Source organism: Rhinolophus ferrumequinum, chromosome 26 (assembly GCF_004115265.2).
Source record: "Rhinolophus ferrumequinum isolate MPI-CBG mRhiFer1 chromosome 26, mRhiFer1_v1.p, whole genome shotgun sequence".
NCBI lineage: Eukaryota > Metazoa > Chordata > Mammalia > Chiroptera > Rhinolophidae > Rhinolophus > Rhinolophus ferrumequinum.
The window spans coordinates 14942103-14967031 of record NC_046309.1 but is presented as its reverse complement, the minus strand read 5'-3'; the positions used below and the strand labels follow the sequence as shown (position 1 = coordinate 14967031).

Sequence of the window (24929 nt, the reverse complement as noted above, 5' to 3'; positions counted from 1 at the left end):
CCCACCTATCTTTGAGGCTCATTATAACACTGTTGTCTAAAGATATGTTTTGCTTTGTTCTAACGAAGGGTCAGTGTTCAAGGTGGGAGCTTTATGGAAACAGAAGTGGGCTGGGGCTGGAAGGGGGAGACTGGAGCAACAGTGACCTGCCCGACCTCCTGCAGTGGCCTTTCTCTGACACTCGAGGCCCCTGCCTGGCCCTTCAACCACCCATTTAGCCTGTCCCTCCGCTTCCCTCTAGTATAGGAGACTTACGTAACGCTGGGTCATCTGACCAGGCCAGGCTCCTCTCCCCCCACGCCTCAGCTCACTGAGCCATTGTGTGTTGTGGTACCCTGGAGTTGCTGGTTGCTATGGTAACATAGCAGGACCCTGTTGAAGAGAAGGCTGGTCCCTATAAGCTGAAGTGAGGAGGACATAGGCTGGTTCTTACAAGGGAGGAGGGCAGCTGCCTCCAATCCTTCCTTCCCATCTCAGGGCCTGGGCTCTGGTTCTTGGTCAGTACAACCAACACATGAGCAAACCAGGTCCTCGGGCCTCAGGGCCCGTAGGCCCAGGCAGGGAGTGATGGAGCGGAGGGTCGCCCACTCTAAAACGCAACGCCGTTGGTTTCCAAAAGGAAACAAGATTCTCTGAGGTAAACTAGCTTTTCTTTTCAAAGAACGGAAGGTTTGATGAGCCAACAAGCTGACAGGAACATCAGGGAAGGGAGGAGGAGGAACACACGAGGACACGTACCCCATCTTGGTCACGGGCCTGAATTACGTTCACTGGTCCTGTTCGGTACAGTGGTCTCAGTTTCTGAGTGTCCTTTGCATTACTCTTTAACTGCACCCTCTGTTTTGAATTCTACTGTTGTAAGGGAGCCCTTCCACAATGTGCTCGAGTTGTAAGCTCCAAGAGACTAACAAAAGCAGCTCTAATTACAGATAAAGAAACCCATGGCAGATGAGCGACATAGACCTGTCTCTTTGTCATGAGCTTTTGCATTCTCTGGAGAGGGGTCTCAGGTCCCTCCATGACAATCCCTAACAGGGTCTCCCTGCACTTTGGGAGAAGCTGAGAACTGGTTATAGGATTCAACAACATCCGGGGCAGCCTGGAGCTAAGGCTGGACGGAGTGAAAGGGGGTGGAGTGGTGGGGATGTGGGGCTCACCCACCCAATAAACGCGACCCCTGGCCCACCTCGCTATCTGCGCCAATACAAACAGAAAGTTCTTTGCATTCATTCAGGGTTTGGTTTTGTTTCGTTTAGCTTTGCTTTGGGGTAGTCATGGGTCTACTCCAGGAATTTAATTGGGACTCTAATAAAGTACGTATTATTTTTACAACCGAAAAATCCTATGTATTTTATAACGTTGGATGCTCTCCCTAATAAAAATAATTGTATTGGGGGGCAAAGGTTTCTAGCTTTTTAAAAAAAAAAAAAAAAAAAAGATCTCTCTTGAGTGTCTGAAACTTTTACCGCGCTGAGATTCTTTTCCGATAAACAGGAATGGTTCCTTATGGAGGGTTTCGTCCACCTCTAAGCACCGTGAGAAGAGGCTCGCAGCGGGCCAGCCTCTCTCAGGAGCTGCCTCATCAATGTCACCTGTGGCTGTACCTCAGCTTCCCATCTGTAAAATAAGGCTACACCGTAAAATTTGCTACACCTGTGGCGTTGAGGCGGCAGAAGTCAGGAGGAGAAAGGGTAGCATTGCGGGCTCCAGCCAACCAAGGGGCAGGGGAAGCGAGAATAGTAGCAGCTGTGAGGATGCGTCCCCTGGCATGTCCACACCCGGGGGGTGCCATGACCCATTTCTGTAACAACAGGGAGAGGCTGTCACCCCCACCGGCCCTGAAGCTCTTCTCATCCCCTTAAAAATCACAGGTAAAGGGTTTTGTTTCTCCCCCCTAGTGATTTGGACTTTAGGTCCACAGCTGGGCTCCCTCCTTAATCTTGAACTCTTAAAATATATAAATAAAAAAGAAACAACTACAAAACCCCAAATAAACAGCCCATATACAGTTTAAAGGAAAAGGGAGGGGCTGAGGGATCAGGGGCCCTCAGTCACTTGTCCTCAGGGCTGGCAGGGAAAGTGAGGGGCTCAGAGGACGTCTTTGACGTGAACTAGGAGCAAGAAAAAAGTCCAGAAAGGAACCAGGATCTGTGTATGGGCAGGTGGGGGGGTCTTTCCTGGGGGCACGTGGGGATTCGGTACCTGGAGGTTATTCAGTCACAGAAATGCTTCTCAGAGACCCGAGCTGCGACTGCCCACGGGGGCAGCCCACTACTGGAAGGGCCAAGAAAGGGGTGTCTCGGGCTTTCTGCCTGCAGAGCACCCCCCTGGGTCTTCCCTCCCTCCTTGGCTCTCTGGGCCGGGGAACGTTTGTTCTCAATTAACAATAATGAACTCTAACCTTCACTAGGTTAAGTACTTGATTTTTGCATCCTGTGAAGCCACAGGAAGTGTCCCCTTTGTCCTGAGAAAGGAGGCAGATGGGAAATGGGGCTTTCCTTTCAGGGTTCCGGAAACATCAGCAGGACTTGCCTCTGACCAAGAGGGGAGGTCATTCGAGAAATCATTGCTGTGGGTCCTACGGGGGCCCTGGCTGGGTGAGGGAGCCCCGACCACTCAGGGAGGTGGCACGGGCCTCGGGCAGTCCCAGAGGGCTGGACTGTGAGAGCTCAGCTGCCCACAGGGTCTCAGCAGCTCTGGTTCTTTAGTGGACATATGGCATTGGGGCAGAGGCTACACGTGCAGGCGGTGGGCAAGAGGGACAAGCGGTGGCACACTCAGAAGCCAGACATGCAAGGGGAACATGAGCACAAAGACCTCGGTATGGGAAAGGCGTGGGGGCTCTGGGATAGTATATGGACGTTAACCCCAGGCTGGAGGTCAGAGCTGGGCCTGAGCGGACAGGGTCAGAGACAACGGCCAGCTACCCCCACTTCTGCCTGGACAGTCGGTGTCAAACTTTGGGATTTATTTGAGATGACTTTTGGGGCCTCACTCCCTGGTCCCCAGGCTCACCAGAGGGAGGGCCCCAGGGCTGCCTATGAGTGTGTGTGTCACTCTGGGGGTGTGAACGTACCTTGGCCTGGGGGACCCTCAGGCGGGCCCCAAATTTAAAACCACCTTGAAAGCAGAAGGCAAGAAAAAATATTTTCCTGAGGAAGTAACTGACAACAATAGCCAACTTCACTTAATGGCACTATTTGTAGTTATCAACACATGTTGGGGATTCTCCTTCTAAAGAAGGACAAAGGGGGCCAAAGCCCACACGTGGGGAGACTTGTGTCCTCTCCCCCACCCCTCCCCGGGTGAAACGACCTGCCTGCAGCTGTCTTTCTCAGCTTCTATTTACCCCTTCTTTTATGTTTAGGACCCCACTAAGCATCCTTCCACTCCACACCCCTACCAGCCTTGAGCCCATCTCCCTCCAATTTAACCCCCCCCCCAACCCAGGTCAGTTATTTTGGCCGCATTGTCTCTTGGGGAGGAGGGTGCTGGAGTGGGGCAGGGTGGCCTTTTTACCCTTGCTCTCTGCCCAGGACTCAAGGAGTCAGATAAAGGTTCCACCTTAAACAGAATGTTGACCCTGCCAATGAACTGGGACAGAGAGGAAAGCCTCGTGGTGACCTCCCTGCCACAGGCCCGCGTCTGCCCAACTCCCTTCTCTGGCTGCTGCTGCCTCCTCATGCTGCCTGGGCAGCTCTCTGGTCTCTGCCAAGAAATCGGGGACTCCAAGGGGAGTTTTGGATAGGAGATTTGAGAGAAACTCTTAGCTTTTTGACAATGCTGCCTTGTCTTAACTTTGAAACATATCACACATGCGCTAAGAATCCAAATGAAAGAAATGGAAAACAAACAAACAGCCGAAGGAAAGAATCTTTATGGGCAAGATGGGTCGTGGCTCTGTGTGTATGACTCAACCCTATTTCTCCACCCCCAAGCCCGCCACAGAGATCGCAGGTAAACAAAGCAACAACCCATGCCTCCCAGGTAAAGGAAAATCTGCCCGAACTCCTCCCTCAGGAGGAACGAGGAGAGCAAGGAAATTTGTCTGTCCTCCCCTCCTCTTTCTTCCTGACATTTATGTTTCTCTGAGGTGTTCGAAGTTTCTCTTAGAACAAAAACATGGGGGAAAAATAAAGTCCTGTACCGACAAAGGAACAATAACAATAATAATAATCCAGTAAAAAATAAAAGCTTCAGCAGAACCATCATAACAGTCTTTTTTTCTGCTTGTTCATTTTTTTTCTCTATCTGTGCAAAACTTAAAAAATAAATCAAAACACTCATACACACGCTGACACACACGCAGCTTCCATTCAGCAAATCTGTGTTAAATATGTTTGTGTCTGTCTCCTCCCCAACCTTCCCATGTGCAAAACTACTTCAGCGGCTGAGTTGCTTTCTTAGCCCACTTCCCACATGCTTCCTTCCTGGCCTGCCAGGGCCCTGGCTTTTGGGGAGGAAATCAAGTGATCAGGGGTAAAAATTCCACGCTTCTTCACCTGGCACTTCATTTGCCAAAACCTTTGGTTAGTTTCCGCCCCACCCCTACCCCGACATGCGTCTTCTCCCAGTCTCCTCTTCCCATTGCTTAGATTTCCTGCATTTTGCTCACCGTGTGACCTCCTCAATGCCCCATATGCCCTGCTCTGGGGCACCACTGCCCGGCCTCCAGTCAAGTCCAGGCCTCCCTGGGCCAGTGACCGCCCTGATTTCCTACCCACAGCCGACCTCTCCTTCCACCCGGCAGCACTCAGCACAGAAAGCAAGTGTTGAAATGTTCTGGAGCTGCAGGGTGAACTGATGAGCAAGCGCTGAGAAGGGAAACATTTCAAAATCCCCTTCCCTAGGACAAGAAATCTTTCTGAGCTCTCTGCCTACTCCTGGGCAGACACACACGCACACCTATTCATCTTTAAAGGGGTCCGCGTTCGTAAAAGTACAGGATGCTCCACAGACGCTCCTGAAATGGTGTGGTTCCTTCCCCTTTCCACATGGGGCTCCACGTGGATGGCAGGAGACGGTGTCTGAGGCTGGGGTGTGAAGGCAAGATGCATCCCTGATCCCATTTTAAACGATGCTTCTCCTTGTCTCCCAGAGGGTGTAGGGCTGCAGGAGAGTTTCTTGTTTGTGGTGGGAGACTGGACCAGATGGCATCTAAGATCCCTTCAAGATTCCAGGTTTCCATGACTCTCGTTAGACCATCTCCCCCAATAGCTCACCTAAGGCCCGTGAACGAGCGTGCCTCTGCCTGGCTGGCTTCAATGACGTTTCTGTAGATGGAAGGACAGATGGAGAGACAGAGCCAGGGCCGAGGTCAGTTGTTATGTCCCTCTTCCCATTTCTGGCCATGTCCTTCAGCTTGACTCTTTGGGCCCTCCAGACGTGACACGCTGGGGGCTGAGTCTGGCTGGCATTTTGGCTGTGCTTGAGTACATAACTTTCAGTGATGACTGCTGAAAAGATGAGGGAGGAGAGGGACGCACGAGACAGCTGAGATGTTGAGAAAATTATTCCCTAGGAGGTCTGGTCAGTCCAGTGACAAAGTCATCTGTCTGCATAGCAATGGCACCGGATTCTGCAAAGGGAAGAGCGGCGAGGCTGGGCGCCCCAGCTCTGTACAGTGTTCTCAGGAAGGATGGTGGGGCTAGCGCCATGGAGACGGCTGGAGGTAGGATGTCCTGGACACCTGGACACACTCTGGGTTTTATGCTGACCCTTGATGAGCGATGACCGAGGAAGATGAAGGTGTTTTCTCCAGACAGCACTCAGGATCTGGCGATGGGTTACCCCTAATGGTTGCGATTCATGTGCACTTGGGGGTGAGTGGAAAACAACAGATTACACTATCAGGGTAGCTGGACTCTCTTTCCTCTTCTCCTTCTCCATTTCACATTTCTGCCCCTCTGAGCCAGGTGAGAAGGGTCTCCGTGGGGACTGTAACTGCTCGTCTTTCTCCTGCCTGGCTTTCCACAGGCAAAGGAGGAGACCGGGCAGGCGTGTCCCTGTGAGCACTTGGCAGATGGACGGGGACAAGCAGACCTCTGGGTGCCAACCCAACAAGCGGGAGGCAGCTCACAGAGCACCTCCCACTCCTCACCACTGCCCCCAATTGCAGCCGCTTGCAGGAGGTGTGGCCTTTCTTCTCCCACTTGCAAAGGGACCATACCATGGATGGACCGCTGGGAGATGGAAAGGTAGGAAGGGAGAGTCACGTGGTGTCTTCCCAGCAAAGATAATACTGAGCTCGTTGCCTTTTCTCCAGCCCAAGGTTCAGACCAATGTGGGGGCTCTCAGAAGTGGAAGGTGAAGTAGCAGCATAGAAACGTCCTCTGTCCACGGCGCCTCGTCCGTATGTGGGCCCTGTTGCTAATGCGTGGGGTCAGCTGGGAAAGAGCCCCTTCTGGAATCTTCTGGTCAGGTCCCTTGCCGTGGGCCTGGCCATTCTGGACTAGCTGAGGGTCGGTGGCTTGGTTCAATTGTGTTGGCAGAGAAACTGAAAGAGAAGGGGTCCGGGAAGGAGGGAGAGACAGAAAGAGGAAGAGAGAGAGGGAGACAGAGAGAGAAGAGAGAGCGAGCTGCTCCGAGGGTGCTGCTGATGCCAGCGGAACTTGCACTTGGTAAAGATGATATCTAGACTGAGGCACGGCTTGGTGTGTCCCTCCCTCCAGGGTGGCCCTGGAAGGACGGTTCTCAGCTGTCTAAGCTCATGAGGGTTATGACTTGTTCTAGTTTGTAGGCCAGTTTCTGCTTCCCACACTGGTCGTCGTGGTCCAGAGGTCCAAGGATCTGTTGAAGAGCCAAGAACAGGGAGGTTACTAGTTTGCATGCATGTGTGTGTGTTCTGAGGGTACACACAGACGGGAGGAAGTCGTCAGAAGGTGTGGGGAGACCTGTGCGTGCGAAGATGCACACACGAAGTTCCTGGGTCAGCAGACAGCCTGGGTAACAGGTGGGGGTGGGGGGCACTCTTCGTGGGTACACTGTGTGGGCACCCTTGTGGCAATGGGCACAGCAAGTCAGCACACACCTCATCTGTCTAAATAAATGTGTGCATTTTCCTGCCCACGTGAGGCAGCTGGCCGTAGGCAGAAGACACCTGTGCCAAGATGTTACATCGCAGAGAGTTCCACAGCCAACGTAGAAGTGGGCGCCCAGTGTCCCAGGGGCAAGGGATTTCATGAATATTAAGAAATGCCACCCCTCCTTTCCAAAAAGGGAAGTCTTCCCATCAGCTCCCCAAGGCCCGAGATTCCGCACTGAGAAGGTCATTTGTCTTCACTTTGTCTGTTTAGAAACAAATACCTCTCAAAGCTTACTGTGTCTTAAGTTTTGCTGGTCATTCACACCCCATGGACAAGGTCTGCCCAAGGCTTTTCTGCGACCTGATGGTTGGTGGAGAACAATGACAGCGATTGTGGCACGTGAAGGAAAATGTGTGAGCATCTCACTGGGAGTCAGTAGCCGTGGGACGGAACAAGGGGTCCACTCGTTTCTCACTGGATGATCTGGGACAAAACTTGTAACGCCTGTACTCTTATCTCGTCTGTAAAATGTGGGAACGACTAGCCCCCCTCTAGGCTGCTCCGGGGGAGACGTAAAGTCAGGTAGCACACCTGAGCTGAACGCCCTTCACACAAGGCCTGCTCCAGGAGGGGCATGTACCAAACGGGTGGAAACTTCTGGGCCTGGGGAGTGAGGGGGCAGGGAGCAGCACAGGGAGGGCTTGAGGGGAGCCTCCCAGACCTTTGGATTTCCTGGCCCAGCTCATGTATTTTTAATTAGGGAGACCACGCTAGAGTTGCCAACTTCTTAGCTAGTCGAGAACTACCAGTTCCTGGCACCAGCATTCCATAAAATGGGACATTTTAACAGCAACAGCAGGTGAGTGTACTTACAGACTAAAGGACTGTCCTTTCCAAGACGAGCCAGTTGCACTCATAAACTGGCATTCTCTACATTGTCCTGACTTGTCATGAGGCCACGGCCAGGGAAACACTGTGCCCTGGGCCGGCACTGGCCCGCAGACTGGCACTGGTGTCCTTCCCCTCAGGGCCCACTACTGACTTCCCCTTTACTTGAGGCTCCCAGCATTGTGTGGGACACAGAAGGGGCCCTGTGGGGGCTCCCTCCTCCCCCTGGGCTTCCTAGACCCTCTCCTGGCGATGAGGCTGGGAAGAGGGAGAGAAGCCGGGCAGGGAGCCGGGATCTGAACCCACGCGGTCTAAGCCTGCATGACCAAGGACACGCGGTCTAAGCCTGCATGACCAAGGACACTCCCACAAGCACCGGTGCACTGGCCAGAGAGAAGGCAGCGACCCAGGTGAGGTTTTCCAACTGGGGAGCACAGCAAGTAAAAACAGATTCCATTCTACTCTGTTTTGTATCTATTCTGTTCTCATGTCATACCACGCCATACCATTCTATATCATACCATACCATGCCAGGCTATGCCATGCCATGTGGCCTGTCCATGGGAGTGGGGAATTGCTTGTTTAAAGAAAATGAGATCAGAGGGAGAAATGGAAAAAATAAAAGAAGAAATAGCAGGGAAGGAATGAGAATAAAAAGAGGAAATAAAAATGAAAGACACTTGATCCATACATCTGAGAAGAACGGGCGCGGATGCAGAATGTAGAGAATGAACCTTTCTGGTGCCCCAGTGTCTGGAGCACAGACCCCGAGTGCTGGATGGTAGAGTTTCTCCAGCAGAGGGAGGGGCGTCAGGGGTGGTACTTGGGCACAGGAGCTGCTCCGGGCAGGGGTTCTGCCGTCTCTGCCCCCGTCCTTCCCAACAGGCCCTGGCAGCAGGGCAGGGCTCACCTCCTCGGCGTACTTGCCCACGTAGGAGAAGATCTCCGAGAGCGCGCTCATGGTGTTGAACTCATTCATGTGCATCCGGGACTGCTCGGCCAGGTACGCATTCATGTCCTGGTCACTGATGGCCGGCATCTTCCCGATGTCTGAGTAATACCTGTCGAGGGACGGGGGTGGGCAAGAAAGGGGTTGGAGCCGTGCACAGGGAAGAGCGGAAAGAGGGACGCTGCCAGCACTGGGTCTGGGCCAGTGGAGGCCGGTGTGTGAGCCCTGGGGGACCACGGTGTGTGCTCTCCCATCTAGGCTTCTGGGTCTGGCCCAGGGAGAGCCCTTTGCAGCTCTGGATGCAGGAGGCACAGAGGAAAGGGATGTGGACAGTGAGTGGTCCAGACATTGTCAGAGGGTGCAGGGTGAGACCAGGAGTGAGGAGGAGCCGTCTCCTGCAAAGGCGTTGCTCCCAGCGACCTGCAAGAGTGGTCCAGTGGGTCTCTCGTGTCCCTCGAACACCTCCCTCACCCCCAGTCCCCGTAGACGTAAGAGGTCCCCTCCAGAGGGCCCAAAGGCTCTTCCGAGTAGTACTGCCTTGATGTCCTGCCCTTTCTGGGGTTCACCAGGAAGAGCTGGGGGCTGCTTAGGGAGGGACGCTGGTGGAAGGCAATCAGTCACTGTCACTTGCAGCTGTGCACTGTTGTCAACTGGTTAATTAGATGCCAGCATTTACATTTTTAATTTCTGCAATTTGACATTTTATGCAGCAAACCCCAGCTCCCCTGCCAGAGGGGAGCTGTGCACTTTCTAATGAAGAACCGAAGGGCCCCAGTGCCCCAAGGCAGCCCCACCCTCTCCAGGGAGCTTTCTGGGTGTGAGCTACATCAAAGGGATCAGGTACCTGCAAAGGCAGAGCAGTGTTGGGACAGGGGGCAAGCACACCCAGGGATCCCTGCAGGACCCCAGCTTCAATGCTGGGGAAAGCAAGCCTGAGAACCTCCTTAGAATGGAGGAGGGCGCAGGGGCAGTCGCCAGGCCAGGGACTAGGTTGAGGCAAGTGAGGCATCTGGGGCACAATGTTTTAGGAGACGCACTCACTGTCACCAGCGTAAGTGCAGGTGACAGTGCCAGGCCCGGGGAGTTCCCAGACTCAAGGCTCCATCAGGTGAGTGCAGGGGGCATTCTCAGAGGCTCTGGACAATCTCCCCCTGGCCCCTGGCCCTCTGTGCTCCCAGATCACGTCCCTCACGGCACAGACCACGAATCCATCAGTCCCCTACCCCTACCTTTCCCCATTGGTGACCAGGAGTTGGGTGACAGGCTGGCAGAGGTGGCCCTCCTGTGCTCCCCCAGCCATCACGCTCAAGGGCCTGCCATTGAATGACAGTTCAATTTGCCGCCAGAGCATTCGGGGCGCTGAGGGCTAGATGGCCGCCCTGCCTGGAGCCGCAGCCACACTGTGATTGCAGACCCATCCTTCAGTCTGGGAAAGAGGAAGGCAGCGGGAGGGAGATGAAACCTGCACCCTCTGGCAGGGGAGGGGCTGGTGGGAGAGAAACTCCTCTGTCCCTCAGGGGCCCACCACACACAGACACACTCGCCAACTGCTTTGCTGAACTAATTGCATTTTGGCGGGAGGTCTCGGCCCATGACAAGCTGTCGAAAGAGGCGCAAGGACAAGAGCTTAATGAAATGGCCTTTCTCAGAGGAGCCTGGGGCTCAGGGAGGCCGTCCTGCAGGGGCTCACGGGGGCTTCCATCCTTCTTTCAGTGCGAGCTCCTCTGTTACCGGGCCCGTCCCCATCTTCAGAGCTCTCAGGTCCTTGGTTGGTTCCTTGTCTTGTTTCATTTTGGTTCCTTTGCTGTATCCCAGAAGAGCCCGCTCTTCCAGACCTGCCGCCCACCCTAAAACCTCCCCAGGTTCCTTGGGGTTCTAAGTAATTTCATGATGTTCCAGGTACAGAAGTTTTAGTCAGAGTCTTGATTCATTACCACTCTTTCTGGAATGCAGTAAGTTCCAGGGTTCCCTTCTACAGCAGACACCCAGTGGTTTCAGTGGTGGCTCCCACCAGGGCTACTCCTGAAGAGATTTGTGTCATTGTACCTCAAGGATTCTATGCCTACCAAGCAAAATCTGTTTGTCAGGTAAAGGGTTATATTCTCAGGTCGTATTGGTGAACAAAAGACGCCTGTCGCTTCTCTTCCGTGGCCAGCAGCCAGACGCGGCTCTGCCCACACGGCTCCCTCTGGACAGTTACACTCTGTCACCCGTGGACAGTCACAGCAACTGACCAGGGTGAAAACCCAGGCCCCCTCCCCGAGAGGACACGACTGTCCCCAGTAGCAAAGACTCCTGCTGTTTCCATTACTTGCCCGCGAACCTTTCCCAGGTAGACGGATGGTTCTGTCAGGCTTTGGCAAACAGCACCAGGGCTCCCACTGCTGCCTTTCTCGTCCCTGAGGTACACGAGAGCAGGTTAGCGCCCCCCGTCTCCACTGGAAAGAGCAGAGGCCTACACTCTGTCCCTTGGCAACGGCTTGCCTTGCAGCACACTCAACGCCCAGTCGTTCCTCCAAAGGGGATGTTTAGAAAGTGTGTCTGTGTGTGAGGAAGAGAGGGGTAGGGGTGGGTTGGGGTTAGAGTGGGGTGGGGAGAGGCCAGGGGTTCTAATCTTCTCATCTGTAGGACTGGGTGGCGGCCCTGCCTGGCGGCGCTTTGCGTCTTCTAACAGTGAGCTCAGGTCTGCAGTGTGCGGCCCCGTCTCTGTTGCCTGTGTGTGGAGGGCACTGGATGGGACTAGTGCGTGTCTCTGGCCACTTACTAGCCCACAGGTGGATCCACCACACGTCTTCACCTCCAGTAAGTTCTAAATCACTGAGCTGAGTGGTCAGGGACAGCGTAATGCCCTGAGAAGTGTGGGGGCTTGGGGATCGCCTGACATTGTCCTGTTCTCGTCCCCAGCCCTGCCAGGTGCTACGCGGACCCATCCTTCCTGGAGGGCTTTGCCGACCCAACCTGGACCTCTCCCTATGCCACTACAGGGCTCCGCCCAACCCTACCACCTTGCCAGCACCCCCTGAACCTGATAATGACCTGGCGTCTCACAGCTGTGTGCACAATTGCTTCCTTCTCAGCCCTTGCTGTGTGGGCCTTTGGGCTCCACCACTGAGAAGCCTTATTGATTGTGAAGGATGCAATTATGCCCCATTAATGAACTGCAAACAAGTGTCCTCATCAGCTGGCTGTGCAGTGAGGAAGGGAAAGGTCAGCCTGCGCCCCTGTACTTGAACTTGCTCCTATGGGATTTCCGCCTGCAGGGGAGTCCTTCTTCAGAAGAGACTGGTGCCCTAAAAGTCGCCAGGACTCCCCTCCAGCTGGCAGGCTGGCCCCTGCCAGCCTGAGGAGTCCAGGCCCCACCACTCCTGCATTTGCTCACACCAGGTGGGTGCCTGTACCCTGTGGTCCCAGCACCAGTCCCCGGGGAGCTGCCACAAAGGGAAGGGCCCCAAAGAGCTGGCTTCTCCTCTGTTGACCAGTCTGCAGAGGTTTGCATTTGTGGGCTTCTATGAGCTGGGCCAGGTGTGTGAGGGTGGGTGTCCCATCTCTGCCTTTAGGGTGGCTCTTGTGATTAAGAAGGTGGTCTCCGATGCCCCGAACTCTTAGAGAATAACAAAGTGACATCATCCCTTTAAACACCTCAGGGGTGAAGGTCAGACGTGAAAGACAGTTGGAGCCTGATGCTCTGATGTCCCCAGACACTTGCCTTTGCAGGCCCTGCACAAACGTCTCTGCCTTTGTGACTCCTTCACTGACCCCTCTCTGAGCACCCCAGTATCACGGTTTGTGGGGTTTGCCGAGCATGTCCTCCTTCCCCACGAGAGCCACAGGGAAGGGTCAAGTCTAACCTACCCCGAGTGCCCAACGCACCCACGATGGATACCATAAAGCTTTGCCCCGGGGTTTAATGAACACGTTAATGAAATGTCTATACTTCACCTCCCGTATTGCTCCCGGGGTGGACTGTCACCGCTCTCTATTTCGAATAGACGGTTTCCTGAGGAGGCATATTTAAATATTTAAAATTCTTAACCTTTTTCACGCGGTGACACCTGTGATCGATGGCATTCATCCGTGCGGCACCCCTCTGGTCCTCTCCCGAGTGGGCCAGCTGTGACTCCACTGCAGTCACTCCTGTGTGGAAAGCCTGTGACTACAAGTCAGCGAGCTAATGGTGCCAGGGGAACTGCCTCGAAGCTCTTCCAGTTTATAGCGCGAGGAGAGCACCGCCCCACAGGAAAATAGTACCGCTCTTGGTAATGAAATAGAAATCACAACTGATCGTGACACCCCAGTTGGCGGTGACGGACACTGTCGCACTGGTGAGTTCTGCTCGGGAAGATGAATGTGGCAGTTGATTGCTGCTGGGGAACCCAGAGATGCTCCTCCCCTGAGCAAAAGCCCTGCTGCTTGAAGGGAGGCAGCTACGACGGGGATCTGCAGGGGGGCCGCCCACCCCTCGCGCTGCAAGGTATTTGGAGGCAGGAAGGGGGTGGAAGGGTGGGTGGGAGGACAGATGAGAGGTCACGTGAGAGGAAGGGTAGCTGAAGAACTTTTAGGAGACACAAACCAGCATAGGTGCGATCCCAAGATGTGGGCTGCTCAACCCATAGAGTGAAGAGGCCTCCTGAATCCATATGCTTTCCTCCCCCTTTATAGAGAGGACCAGCCAGAGTAATCGCTGTTCTTAGTCACTGTGATGGGACAGAAAGCCTCCCCACATGTGTGCAGGGTGCACTTTACCACAGTGAGCTGCTGAGCCTGATTCCTGTGCAGGCTATTGTGTGCTCACAGCAGCTGGGCAGTGAAATCAGAGGTGGGCAAGCCCTGGCCAGAGAGGAGGGCATTCGACCACCATCCTTCTGAACCACAGGCTGCCAGGGCCCTGAGGTGGGAGGTCAGGCTTGCTGCGGATCCCGAGTGAGTTCTGTATTTCTGGACTCATTTTGCCTTTCACGGAACCAGACAAGCTCAGAGGCTAATGTTCTGGGGTCAGAGCGTGACACTGATCCATTCATCACCAAGTAAGAAGCACTCTGGGCTTGATCGCCACACCTGTGCTTGCGGTTTCCCCATCTCTCCGTCTTTGTACCCTCATCCCAGAATGAGAGAAGGGATTTGGGACCTCAAGCAAGAGAAAGATGACTTTCCTGAGAGTACCACTGGTTGCTAAGAAACTGGTGGGATAAGAAATGAAAACCATCAAACCACTCCTAAAAATAACCAAATGGACCGTGGTTACTCGTGACCTGTAGCAGCTGCACCGCACAAATCTCATTTAGCACCAAGTCAAAGGGAGCCCATTAGCCTGGGGCATGCTTTATTCTGATCTCCGATGAACTGGCCGTGTTCCGGGGAGTGTCCTCTATGCAGATGTTTCATAAATGCCCCCAGCCTTTCACATCCCTTCTCCCTTCCGCCCTGCCTGAGGGCCTATCACAGGGACCTTGCATCCCTCCATGCAGGGATAACCAAAAGCCCAGCTGCTACCTCTTTCTCTCTGTCGCAGAACCGACAGACCACGTAGGGAGAGCCTGCTCCTGGCAGTTCTACTGTCCAAAGAATGAGCTGCCCTTTATGTAGAGAGAGGTAAGAGCCCCTCTTGGTGACTCAGACACAATCAGGTGCAAGGAGCAGAGTTAGCTCTCTCTCTCCGACAGCCACGGCGGCGTGCTCATAGGCATTAGTAGGAATGGACGGGGAGGTTATCAAAGAACAGAGTGGAGGGGGAAAAGAAAAGTCAACGCTTTTTGTAAGGCTGTGTTACCAAGGTGGCCAGGACCACACCCCTTCTTAGCTATTCCCTCTGCACAAGAGAAGGCAATTTTCAAGAATAAAGATGGAGACTGTCTCTCTGCCATGAATGAAACGATACTATTCATTTTGTCTTCAGGAACAATTTCTTATTCTTTAAAAAGTCACCAAATCTGAGCTTCCACCCAGGCCTCCTATCTTTAAGTTACTTAGAATACAAGAGAACGGCACACTAAAAGTAGGACTGCCATGTACAGTTGTGCAGGTTGTTCACTGTGCAAGTGCTGCTGAGAGGGTCAGCTGGGGCTGACAACTAGCCCCTCACTCAACAAACCATGCATCCTGGCATGGGACCACATTCTCAGGTAGAAAGGGGCACCTTCCCTCATTCCCAGAGACGCCATATGTGTTGGCAGAAACCCTACAAGTATCATAAATAAAGTAGAAAAGAGATTTGGGAGTCAGCTGACTTTGGGGCTCTACTTTCATTTTGGCCAGTTCAGTCATCTTGGGCTGATTACTTAGCCATTCTCCGTGTGTACTTCTTCCCCTTCATGGGCACAAAATGAGGTTAGAAATCCTGTCCTCTAATATTCCAGGGCTACCGTCATGAATAAATAAATAAAGCATCGTCTGGTGGCTTAGCTCAGGTGCTTGGCATATGGAACTGTTGTGGCCCAGATAAACCACACGTGTTCTTTACCAGAAGTTAGTTTTGCACCAAGACAACCCAGTACCGCAGCTTACAGGTGGCTCTCTAGTCGCAGGTGCATGAGACTATGATTAGACCAGGGGCATTGTGGGTGAGAACGCACTGCAAGGCCCAGGGCATCAAGAGCTCACCATGTGAGAGTCAAGGGACCGGGACAGTAAGAAGCTGTTCAAAGTGACAGTGACATTCCCCCAGAAGGCTGGGCGGACTGCCAGGTGGACGGGGCGGATGGGGAAAGGCCTCCGGCCTTTCTGTGGCAAGACCAGTTATTCAGTCCTTCGAAATTTTTTGTTGGTGGGGATTAGAGCAGGGGACTGTATTTCCTTCCCGAGCCTAGAAAGAACTTCAGCCACCAAGATCTCAGCCTCCCACGTAGGGACGCAGAGCCCAGGGGCAACTTCCAGCCAAGTTCCCCAATTCTTGTTTCAGCGGACAATACACGGTCCCAGGGGGTGTGGTATTGGATCAGTCATCGTAAGCCCCAGCCCATCTTGGGGGACAGGGGGGAGACCCCTAGTCAAAGGAAGTTGCCCGCGGCCGCAGGGCCTGTCTTGGCGCCCTGGGCCAGCACTCACCTCTCCACCCAGTTCTTGTAGCTGGGAATATCCTTGGCATACAGCAGCTTGTTGGACGGGGAGTCCTTGCCCAGCCGGTGTTCCGACGTGGAGCAGGAGTCCATGAAGGTCTGGGCCACCACGGAGAGGCAGGCGTCCGTGATGCTGTTCTTGTGGATGTCGAACACGAACTGTGGGTTCTTGATCATGTTGACCCAAAACCGCAAGGGCAGGCTGTGCGGAGGGGAGAGGCAGAGGGTCAGGGGAGACGGCGCGGGGCCTGCAGCTTGGCCCAGAGAGTTCTCAGGGGAAAGAGAAATGACTGGCGACCAACGAAGGGCCTCCTCTAGGCCATCCATGTACCTCCCAGGAAACTAAAGAGCAGCAAGGCTGAAGAGTCCGTCTGGAGACCCAGTGCATATGGGCACTGGCGGCTCCCCGTCTCCCCCATAGCACAGGCTTTGGGGTCACAGGCAGCCACGATGGGTGCCGGAAAGTGGACTTTCCGGCTGTCTACTCCACTGTCTGCCCTCTGTGCCAGAGACAAGGCACATCCAGTTGACAAAACCTTAAAGAATGTGGGCTTTGTATCTTACTCTGAGCCCTCCGCTGTAGAACTTGGGAGAAGCCCACCCTTCCTCCCTGCCTGGTAACACCCGCTTGGACCTAATGGTGAGGGCAGTGGGGCTACCTGATGACTCACCCCCAAGCTGGCATGCTGAAAACCCACCTTCACGGCCTCTCGCCTGCCCACTGGGTTCCCTCCTTCCCCTCCCTCTTTCTTCCAGTTAGTTCCTGTGGCATACCAGGCACTGTGTGAGCCACCGGGGCTACCGTGTGACTGACACAGCCCCCGCATTCTGGGGGGCTCATGGGGAAGCCAGACATGCAAGCAAGGATGTGCTCTGCAAACTATCCGTGCCAGCACGGAAGGACCCAATGTGGGCCACAGGGAGGGGGCATCACGTCCACCCGTGCGGAAGTGCCCAGAGAGTCTTCCCAGAGGGGGCGGCACTTGATGGTCTCAGTTTGAAAGACGCATAGGTGTCCCTGAGCTGGATGGGACCTGGATGGAGCGGGGAGAAAGGTGCTACTGGGAGGGGACTCAGCTAAACAAAGACAAAGAGAAGAACATCCCTGGTGGTCGGTGGTTGTGTGCGTACAAGTCACGCTGTTGCTAAGAAGGGTACTGGGGCGTCGGGAGAAACCTGCCCACCTGCCCGCGGGGCTGGCCTCTCTGGCTTTCCGGTTCTGTGGCTCCATCCAGCCTGCTGAGACGCAGGTGAGGAAGCAGGGGGGCATCAAGCGAGGAGCCCCTATTCCCCTCCCTTGGCCCCCACCTCCTCACTTCCTGCCACTTCCCCTGACCTGTTATTGTTACTTGGGTTGCTGTTCTCACTGTTGGTAATAGCCCTAATATTTGCCTGTGTTTGGCTTGCCTCTTGGAGCTTAAACTCTTTGAATTACTTTATTTCAAACAGTGAGAACAATATTTCTATATGTGTCGTATCTCTATATGTGTCAGTACATACATACAATAAATGCTATAAATACAGTCGGACCTCGTATTCGAGACTGCCAATCAATCAACAAGTACATATTACGTTCCTACAAAGTGTGCCGCGCAAGCTCCGGCAGGCAGCATTGAGTTCTGACAATGGTAAGTGGCACTTATGTCATCCTGGGAAATCCAGGTGGGAAATCCAGGGATGGCACAGAGAATCATGCCACTGGGGTGAGTCGGGGTCACAGCAGCTGCCCTGGGGAGACCATGACAGCTGGGCTCAGAGCTCCGGATGAAAGACCCCTGGCTGCCCAGCTAATACAGTCTCCTGTCCACACCTTCCTGTTTCCAGAAGTCCTACCCACAGGAAGGACGCTAGGAGGCCATATGAGCTGTATGGCTGTTTCTGCCCTACACCCTCTCTCCTTAAGCCAGTTGTGCTGACAGGCAAATCAAATAGGGAAGCCAGGGTACCACACAGAGTCTCCTGCCTAATGAAATATTAGCATATTATTAACATTAGTGGTGGCACTAATCTCTGGTTGATTGCAGTCACTCAGTCTAAATGAGCAGGTCTACTTACAAGAGAGAAAGAAGCAGAATGTGGAGGAAGCCGGCAGGTTCCAACTTTGGCCAGGAACAAAGAAACAATCTCTTTTCAATCAGGGACAGTGAACTCTAAGTCAATATGCAAATCTCATCATTCCCGGACTAACTGCTTCTTGCCCAGGTAGCAATGACAAAGGTCAGGAGAGTGCCCTTTGGTGAAAGTCCCTGAGCTGGGTACCACTGTCTCCTAACCAGCTTGCCTTCCTGGGGACTGGAGTTCTTTGGGAACTGAGGTTCTGAGGGCCTGGAAGAGCTGGCACAAGGGAGCCTCTGCCCTCAGCCCCAGGACACCATGGCACCCCTGGAGGTGGCCTTCCCCCAGCAGGAGGTCTGGGCTGAAGGCACACGGCTTAGAAACTATTCCAGGTGACCTGCCGTGAATGTGCTATAAGGACACACAGGGATGTTTTGAAAATGCCAGCTCTCCCCAGCAGGGACCATCAGAGAAGTTCTGGGCAGAGCAGGTCTCGTATTCTGAAGACTGCTGCCATTCAAATGGGGTGGTAAGGAGGAAGACTCACTGGCAGAGAGCAGCAAATTCCCGAGGCTGGGAATGTGCCCCTTGGAACAGCTCTGCCTGAGATGGCTAAACACAGTCTCTCCCAGAGGCAGGCCCTGGGGAGAGCAGACCTGGCAGGCCGCTCAGAGGAGGGGACAGTCTTCACCCCGGGTGGCTGCCCTGCATGAGCACTCTGGATTCCAAGAATCTTATTTCAGAAAGGCTGGGAGATGCATGATAGAAGACAGTCACTCCCCAAGAACCAAGATGGGGATACACCCCACTCTTCAATTCTATGGTCTAAAGCTCTGTTCCTGCCTGATTTTTTTTTTTCATTTTCAGTAGAGACAGCACTGTTTTTCAGGTGAAGGAGACGAGAAGCCAGAGCATATTACGTTAAATAAAGTTTTAATACCATAGGCTGACGCCTGCCTTTATCTGGGTCTTGGTTTGGGGTTCTGGGCTGGTTGTCAGCGTGCCTGGCTGTGCCCTCATGCCCCACCGGTCCTCACAGTTGGCAGCTGCTGGACAACAGGTTCGTGCTGCCTTGGAAGAATGTTTTGGGGAAGGACAACCTGGGACAGGAACTGCCTAAAAGCTACAGGCAGGCGATTCTGGAACGGATGGGACAATTCCAGCCAGCTGTGCCTGAGGTAGAACTCTCAAGTAGAGACCATCTCAGCCGTGCACCTGCATGAATATTTATCGAGTCCCAGCTTTGTGCGAGGTTCTATACCAAGTGCTGAATACTGATGTCTGACCTTGCAGCCTCAACCTGAAACACAAATTACTGACAAACCGAGGGAAAGGATGATGTCATTTAAAGGAGAGAGGGACCACTGTGGAGACGCCTCGTGTGCCCACTAGGACTTAGAGAGTCCTGTTGTCTCAGAGACAGACAAGGTGGTTATGGGAAAGTCTCGTCCCCAAAGGGAGTTTGGAAAAGGCGTTAACGGGAAGGGAGACCATTGCTTCTTAAATAGAACAGAAATAGCCCGTTCCCCTAGATGACTGAATGCGGGGTGTGCTTCAAAACGCTGCCGAGCAGACCCTATTCCATGCCATCCTTCTATAATCTAGTTGCAAAAATGTCTCGCATCCAAACAGCTGCCTTCCTGTCTTTTACCTGCGTCTCTCAGCCCACTGAGGGCAGGGGCCGTGCCTGACAGTCTCTGGACCCTCAGCGCGTGGCATAATATCGGGCACTCGGGAGATCCCTGGATGTGAGTGACCTGGCCGTGACACTTGGCAGGTCATTACTGTTTTGCACATTACTCGGTTAAATAAATGTTTGTTAACTGACTGATTGCTCGGAGAGAAGGATGGTTTGACTAGTCAGAAGTGAGAGAGGAAGTGAGCACAAAAATAGGAGGAGAGGGCGGGGAGGCCCAGGGAGAGAGCCTGCGATGGAAGGTGGAGCACGGCCCTTCTCCTCACCCTGGACGTGGGCTGGCCTCCCCTGCCATGGGGCGTCCTCTGCTCTCCCTTCACTCACCAGTTGCTCTTCCAGGTATGGCGGACATGCGGGTCGTGGATACCGTGCTTGTCAGCCTGCTCATCCAGGAAGTCAAACATGTACTTGATGGCCAGGGGCAGGGCAGAGCCGCGGTGCGCCGTGCTGAAGATTGTCTCAAACAGGTCGTCCACGAACTTCTGCAGCGTGCCCTGGGGAGGGGGCGGCCCGAGGTCACACACAGCTCTGCACAGGAGCGCTGCGGGTGGCGCGGGGAGGACAGCATATGCCCTGGCCAGCTCGGGTGAAACGGGGTTAGTGCACGCATTAAACCTCCCCACCCCCTGCATCTGCCGCTAACAGCTTTACGTTGCCTCTGCACGTGGGAAACAGACAGACGGCTGACGACGGGGCCTGAGTGAGCCTTCCTTTGCCAACAACACGGTTTGGTTTCACACCCTTTGCTGGTGTTATTGTAGCACTTTTCACAAACGCTAATGAACCGCTCCCTGGGTCAGAGCAGACAAACAGAATCTCCCGGTTTTGTGTGGGCTTTCTTCACTCCGGCCAATGAACAGTCACCCACTCGGCGCCCAGGAGTGACAGACTAACTGGAGACACACAATGTCCCGAGAACCGGGATTAGAAACGGTGCCTAGAAAGTCACTGATGGAGCCCCCATTTCCATCCTCGAAATTGCCTAGGGCACCGCAGAGAAGGAGTCATTCTTTCACCAGGATGGTAGAAGACCGTGACTGGAAGCAGCTAGTGTCCCTATACCATGTTTCCCCGAAACTAAGACCGGGTCTTATAGTAATTTATGCTCCAAAGGACGCCTTAGGGCTTATGTTCAGGTGATGTCTTATTTTTTTCATGTGCAACAACCTACATTTACTCCAATACAGTCATGTCATCTTCTTCTAGAACATCGTCATAACGTACTAAATGTGTCCGTCTGGCTGACGATCTTACCGGGGGCTTATTTTCGGGGTAGGTCTTATTTTCGGGGGAACACAAAAATGAGGTGGGTATTTGAGAAAAGGCACAGAGAGGGATGGAAACAAAACTTCAGGCTGCATGCCATCACCGATGTCCGGGTGGCGTCTGCCGGAGGACTGGCTTCAGAAGGCTTCTGAGGTTGTGCGCTGGGAAAGTAGCAGGCTGACAATCAGTGCCTGTCCTGAGTGGGTCATAGAGGGGCACTAGCACAGATGACAGGACTTTGCTAGCTCGGGCATCTCTGTGAGGTGGCGAAGTCCCTCCCCGCACCTCACAGGTGGCCCCCAGCCCCCCAACCCCTGGCTGAAGTCCGATACCTTAGTGGCCAGTAACCGTGTCAGATAGATTTCAGACACCATCTTGCTCCCCCGGTCACCCTCCTTCTGGTCCCCGTGCTCATGGTTCTTCACCAGGTGCCACATCTTGACTCCGCTCTCCAGGTCGGGGGTGATCATGGGCGTGCGTGAGCGGAGGCTGTCGGGACTCCCCGTGTATCGGATCATGTTTTCTGCCAATGCAACGGGCCCACACGCGTGAGGCCACTCAGCCTGCCAGCTGCTTACTCACCACACACCCCCACTCCAGTTCAGGCCCCCTGCTGTCTGATCCATCCCGCAATTTTCTGCCGCTGTCGCCTTGCCTCGGTGAAGCTCATTCCCCGAAGCTGGGGTGCCTTTCCAGCCACCTCCGGGAAACTCTGGGACTACCTTTACCCACTCGGATTCCCCTCCCCCCTGTCCTTGCATCTCGCCAGCGCTTAATTATTCAATATGTAAAAATATAAGCTTGTCCTCTTTTACACGTGTCCTTGTAAGAGTTTTCCAGTCATGTCCTGGATGTGTTCTGTGTAGCCAATTAAGTTTGAGCGTGAGAGCAGGTAGCCTGGCTCCCCGAATGACTGGACCAGCTGAGTAATTGCCCGGCCACCTGCTCATCTCCACCCTCCCCTCCCGTCTGGCCTGGGCCCATTCTTCCCCCTTATTTTGCTGAAATGTGAGGTCTGGTGAAATGAGTATTGAGCAGAAAAGAAAATGGTCCTACTGGGTGTGGGCACCATTCTTTGTTTCCTTCTATTTATTTTCCAGAATGATCCCGGGACTTTGATAGTTTTTTCAGTCCCCGTTTTGCTGGTAAGAAAACCAGGTCTCGTAGCCGTCCGGCAGCTGGCCCCCAGGCACCCAGATGGCCTGAGAACAGGGTGGTACCCCGGCTTCCAGCCCACATCCAGCACCCTTCCCCACACCACCGAACTGGAGTCCGCACCTTCCCTCAAATGCTGCATAACCATGTGACCTTTACCCGTCGTGCAGCCTCTGTGTGTCTGAGTTATAATTTGCTAATCTGCATAATAGGGGGAAATAATAATTACTTAATTCACTGGATTGTTATGAACATGACGCACGATAATGAGTATCACATAGTGGAAGCATCTTCTAGCCTGTATGCTCACGGAGGTAGATGTCCGTCCTGTTCCAGGGGATGAAGGGTCTGCCTTTGCCTGAGTTCCCACCTGGAACCAGGAGGCTCTCCCCTCCGATGGTCAGCCTGCCTGACTCACCCCCCACTCCCCACCCCAGGCGTCCCGGGCCTTCCAGGGGTATCACCATCATGACAACAGCTGCTCAGGGCACCCTCTCCTCCCCAGGAGGACTCGATGAACTCACCATATTTACTCGCGGAGGTCCTGGAGACTGTGGAGTTGTTCACGGTGTTGTAGGCTGTTACCTGCTTGGACACTAAAGCCACCACAGAACCATCTGGCACCTACGAGGAAAAGGCTCCTAAGGGCCTGGGCACAGAAACTCTGCCACCCCAGGAAATAAGGACAATCCCCAATGAACTTGGCCCTCCGGGGCTGTCAGCGCCTCCCAGGAGAACGAGGGGCCTTGGGAGGCTGTCCGCTTCCCTTTGAACAAAACAAGACACATCTGGATACTGAATAGTATTCTGTGCTGTGGCTTGCTCTTAAAGAGACTCCGGCAAGAGCGTCTCACGAGCACCCTCTGTCCCGATGCTTTTCCAGGGAGTTCCCACCTTAAACTCCAGGGATCCTCCCAGGAAGGGCCTTCCAAGGAAGGGGCCAGACACCCGCAACACACGGGTTCGCAGACGGATCCCACATGGGGAAACAGGAGACTGCTTCCCTTGGGGGCTCTGCCCCCACCCTGCAGGAAGCGTGGCCATCAGCATTCTATCTCCAAGGAGGTCAAAGTTTCTTGGCTAGCGGACAGCAACTTTCCCTGAGTCGCTAAGGGCACGGGAGGTGCAGGTGAAGAAGCAGAATTAAGGCTCGGTGTCTAGCCTCAGTGGGGGGACCCTGTCATTCAAGCCCTGAGACTTCCGGGGAACTGGCTGTCCCTTGAGCGAGCCCCTCCTGCGCCCACGGTCGCCTCACCTGGTAATGGGCCAGGGTGTTGAGTCTCTTCCAGTCATTCTCAATCTTAGTGGTGATGTCTTCGTCCTGCAGGATCATCCTCGCCCCGCTTCCTTGGCGCCACTCTGTGGGAAGAGCAGGGGCCGCTCAGAGAGCCCGTCGGGCCCCTCCTGGGGGGATCCTGAAGACCCCTGTGTGGGTACCTACACTGTGCCCCCCCCAAGGGGCACCCATGGACACACAAGTGCGAGCAGACGCTCCCTGAAGAGGGGGTGCAGAAGGACTCAGTACAGAGGGGCCCCGAGTCCCAGTTCTGGTTCTCATGCCCACAAACTACGTGATAGAAATGGGGATAACGTCACCTGTCCTCCCCTGCCCACCTGCTCTCTGTGAGCGGCCACCTCTGCAAGAAGTAGATGTTTAGTAAAACCTGGCTGAATGCCTGAGGCAGGTGGAAGCACGTGAGGAGGCACTAAGCAAAGGCACGGTGGCACCTAAGGCCACACACGTGTTTGCTTGATTGTAAGATCCCGGAGCAGACGAGACTGAGGCTGCAGGTTCCGTCACTGGGCACCCTGCTCCTGTTCCAGGGGTGTGTCCTGTACCCGAAAGCCAGCAGGGGAGTCACCCTTGGCAGGGAAACTGGGTGAATGTGTGTGGGGGGAGCAGCACGACCTATTCTCACGCCGGGAACAGCCCCACAAAGCGGATGTGGGTAACAGCATCTCGGGGGGGGTTACCCAACACCTACTTAGTTGATGCTGAAGGTATGTACTTACATCCCTACCTTCTCCTCTTGGGCCCTGACACCTACAACACACTGGCTCGCTGATGGATCCCACATGGGCAAATAGGAGACTGTTTCTCATCAACCAAATCCCCAGGGGCACACGTGGCACCAACCACGTAGAGATGGAGACGTGCACATTCCAGTCTTGAAAAGTACACGCGAGGCAACCCGGATACATGACAGATACAGCAGCTCTTGCACATGGGCACGCACCCACCCGGGCATGCACACACCGAAAGGAAAACAGGCTTTTACATTCAAATGCAACATGTGTTCCAGCGAGGAAGCCAGGAATCTGGTTTCCAGGCAGCCACAACTGCCCACCGTGCCTCACAGATGCTGATACTTGGGAAATGAGCAGGGCACTGGGTTTGCAGTGCTGCCAGGGGCCGGAATGAGTTACCTGCAGTCCTTGCCTGACCTTGCCATGCATTTTTCCTATGGCCACAGAGACACCTTTCAGATTCTCTCCCTCCATTCCCCTCTGGTCAAGGCTGAGCTGTGGGTCCACAACCAGCCCCATTTGTGACACAGAGAGCACCAATTAACCCTGTGCACTTGGCATGGCCAGTGCTACAGATGAGAAACAGGCCCAGGGAAGGAACTGCCTGCCCTCAGAAGGAGCAGCGATGCTCCTACCATGTTTCCCTGAACATAAGACCTAGCTGGACCATCAGCTCTAATGCATCTTTTGGAGCAAAAATTAACGTAAGACCCGGTCTTATTTTACTGTAAGACCCAGTCTTATCTAACATAAGACCGGGTTTCATATTAATTTTTGCTCCAAAAGACGCATTAGAGCTGCTTGTCTGGCTAGGT

At 54.0% G+C, this 24929-nt stretch overlaps 1 protein-coding gene across 2 annotated transcripts in view; it reads right to left on the bottom strand.

Annotated features, from left to right (window-relative positions):
• Nucleotides 1–1513: 1513 nt before the first annotated feature.
• The window catches only part of PLXNA4 (plexin A4), a 415500-nt gene continuing 392084 nt past the window's right edge, over nt 1514–24929 (bottom strand). For both annotated transcript variants that reach the window (XM_033098740.1, XM_033098741.1), the window contains exons 26-32: nt 23342–23445; nt 22611–22710; nt 21264–21454; nt 19990–20159; nt 15904–16116; nt 8824–8974; nt 1514–6789 (exon numbers count right to left, since the gene is read on the bottom strand). In XM_033098740.1, coding sequence (XP_032954631.1) covers nt 6694–6789; nt 8824–8974; nt 15904–16116; nt 19990–20159; nt 21264–21454; nt 22611–22710; nt 23342–23445 — 1025 coding nt within the window. In that variant the 3' untranslated portion in view covers nt 1514–6693. The remainder of the gene's footprint in view (nt 6790–8823; nt 8975–15903; nt 16117–19989; nt 20160–21263; nt 21455–22610; nt 22711–23341; nt 23446–24929) is intronic.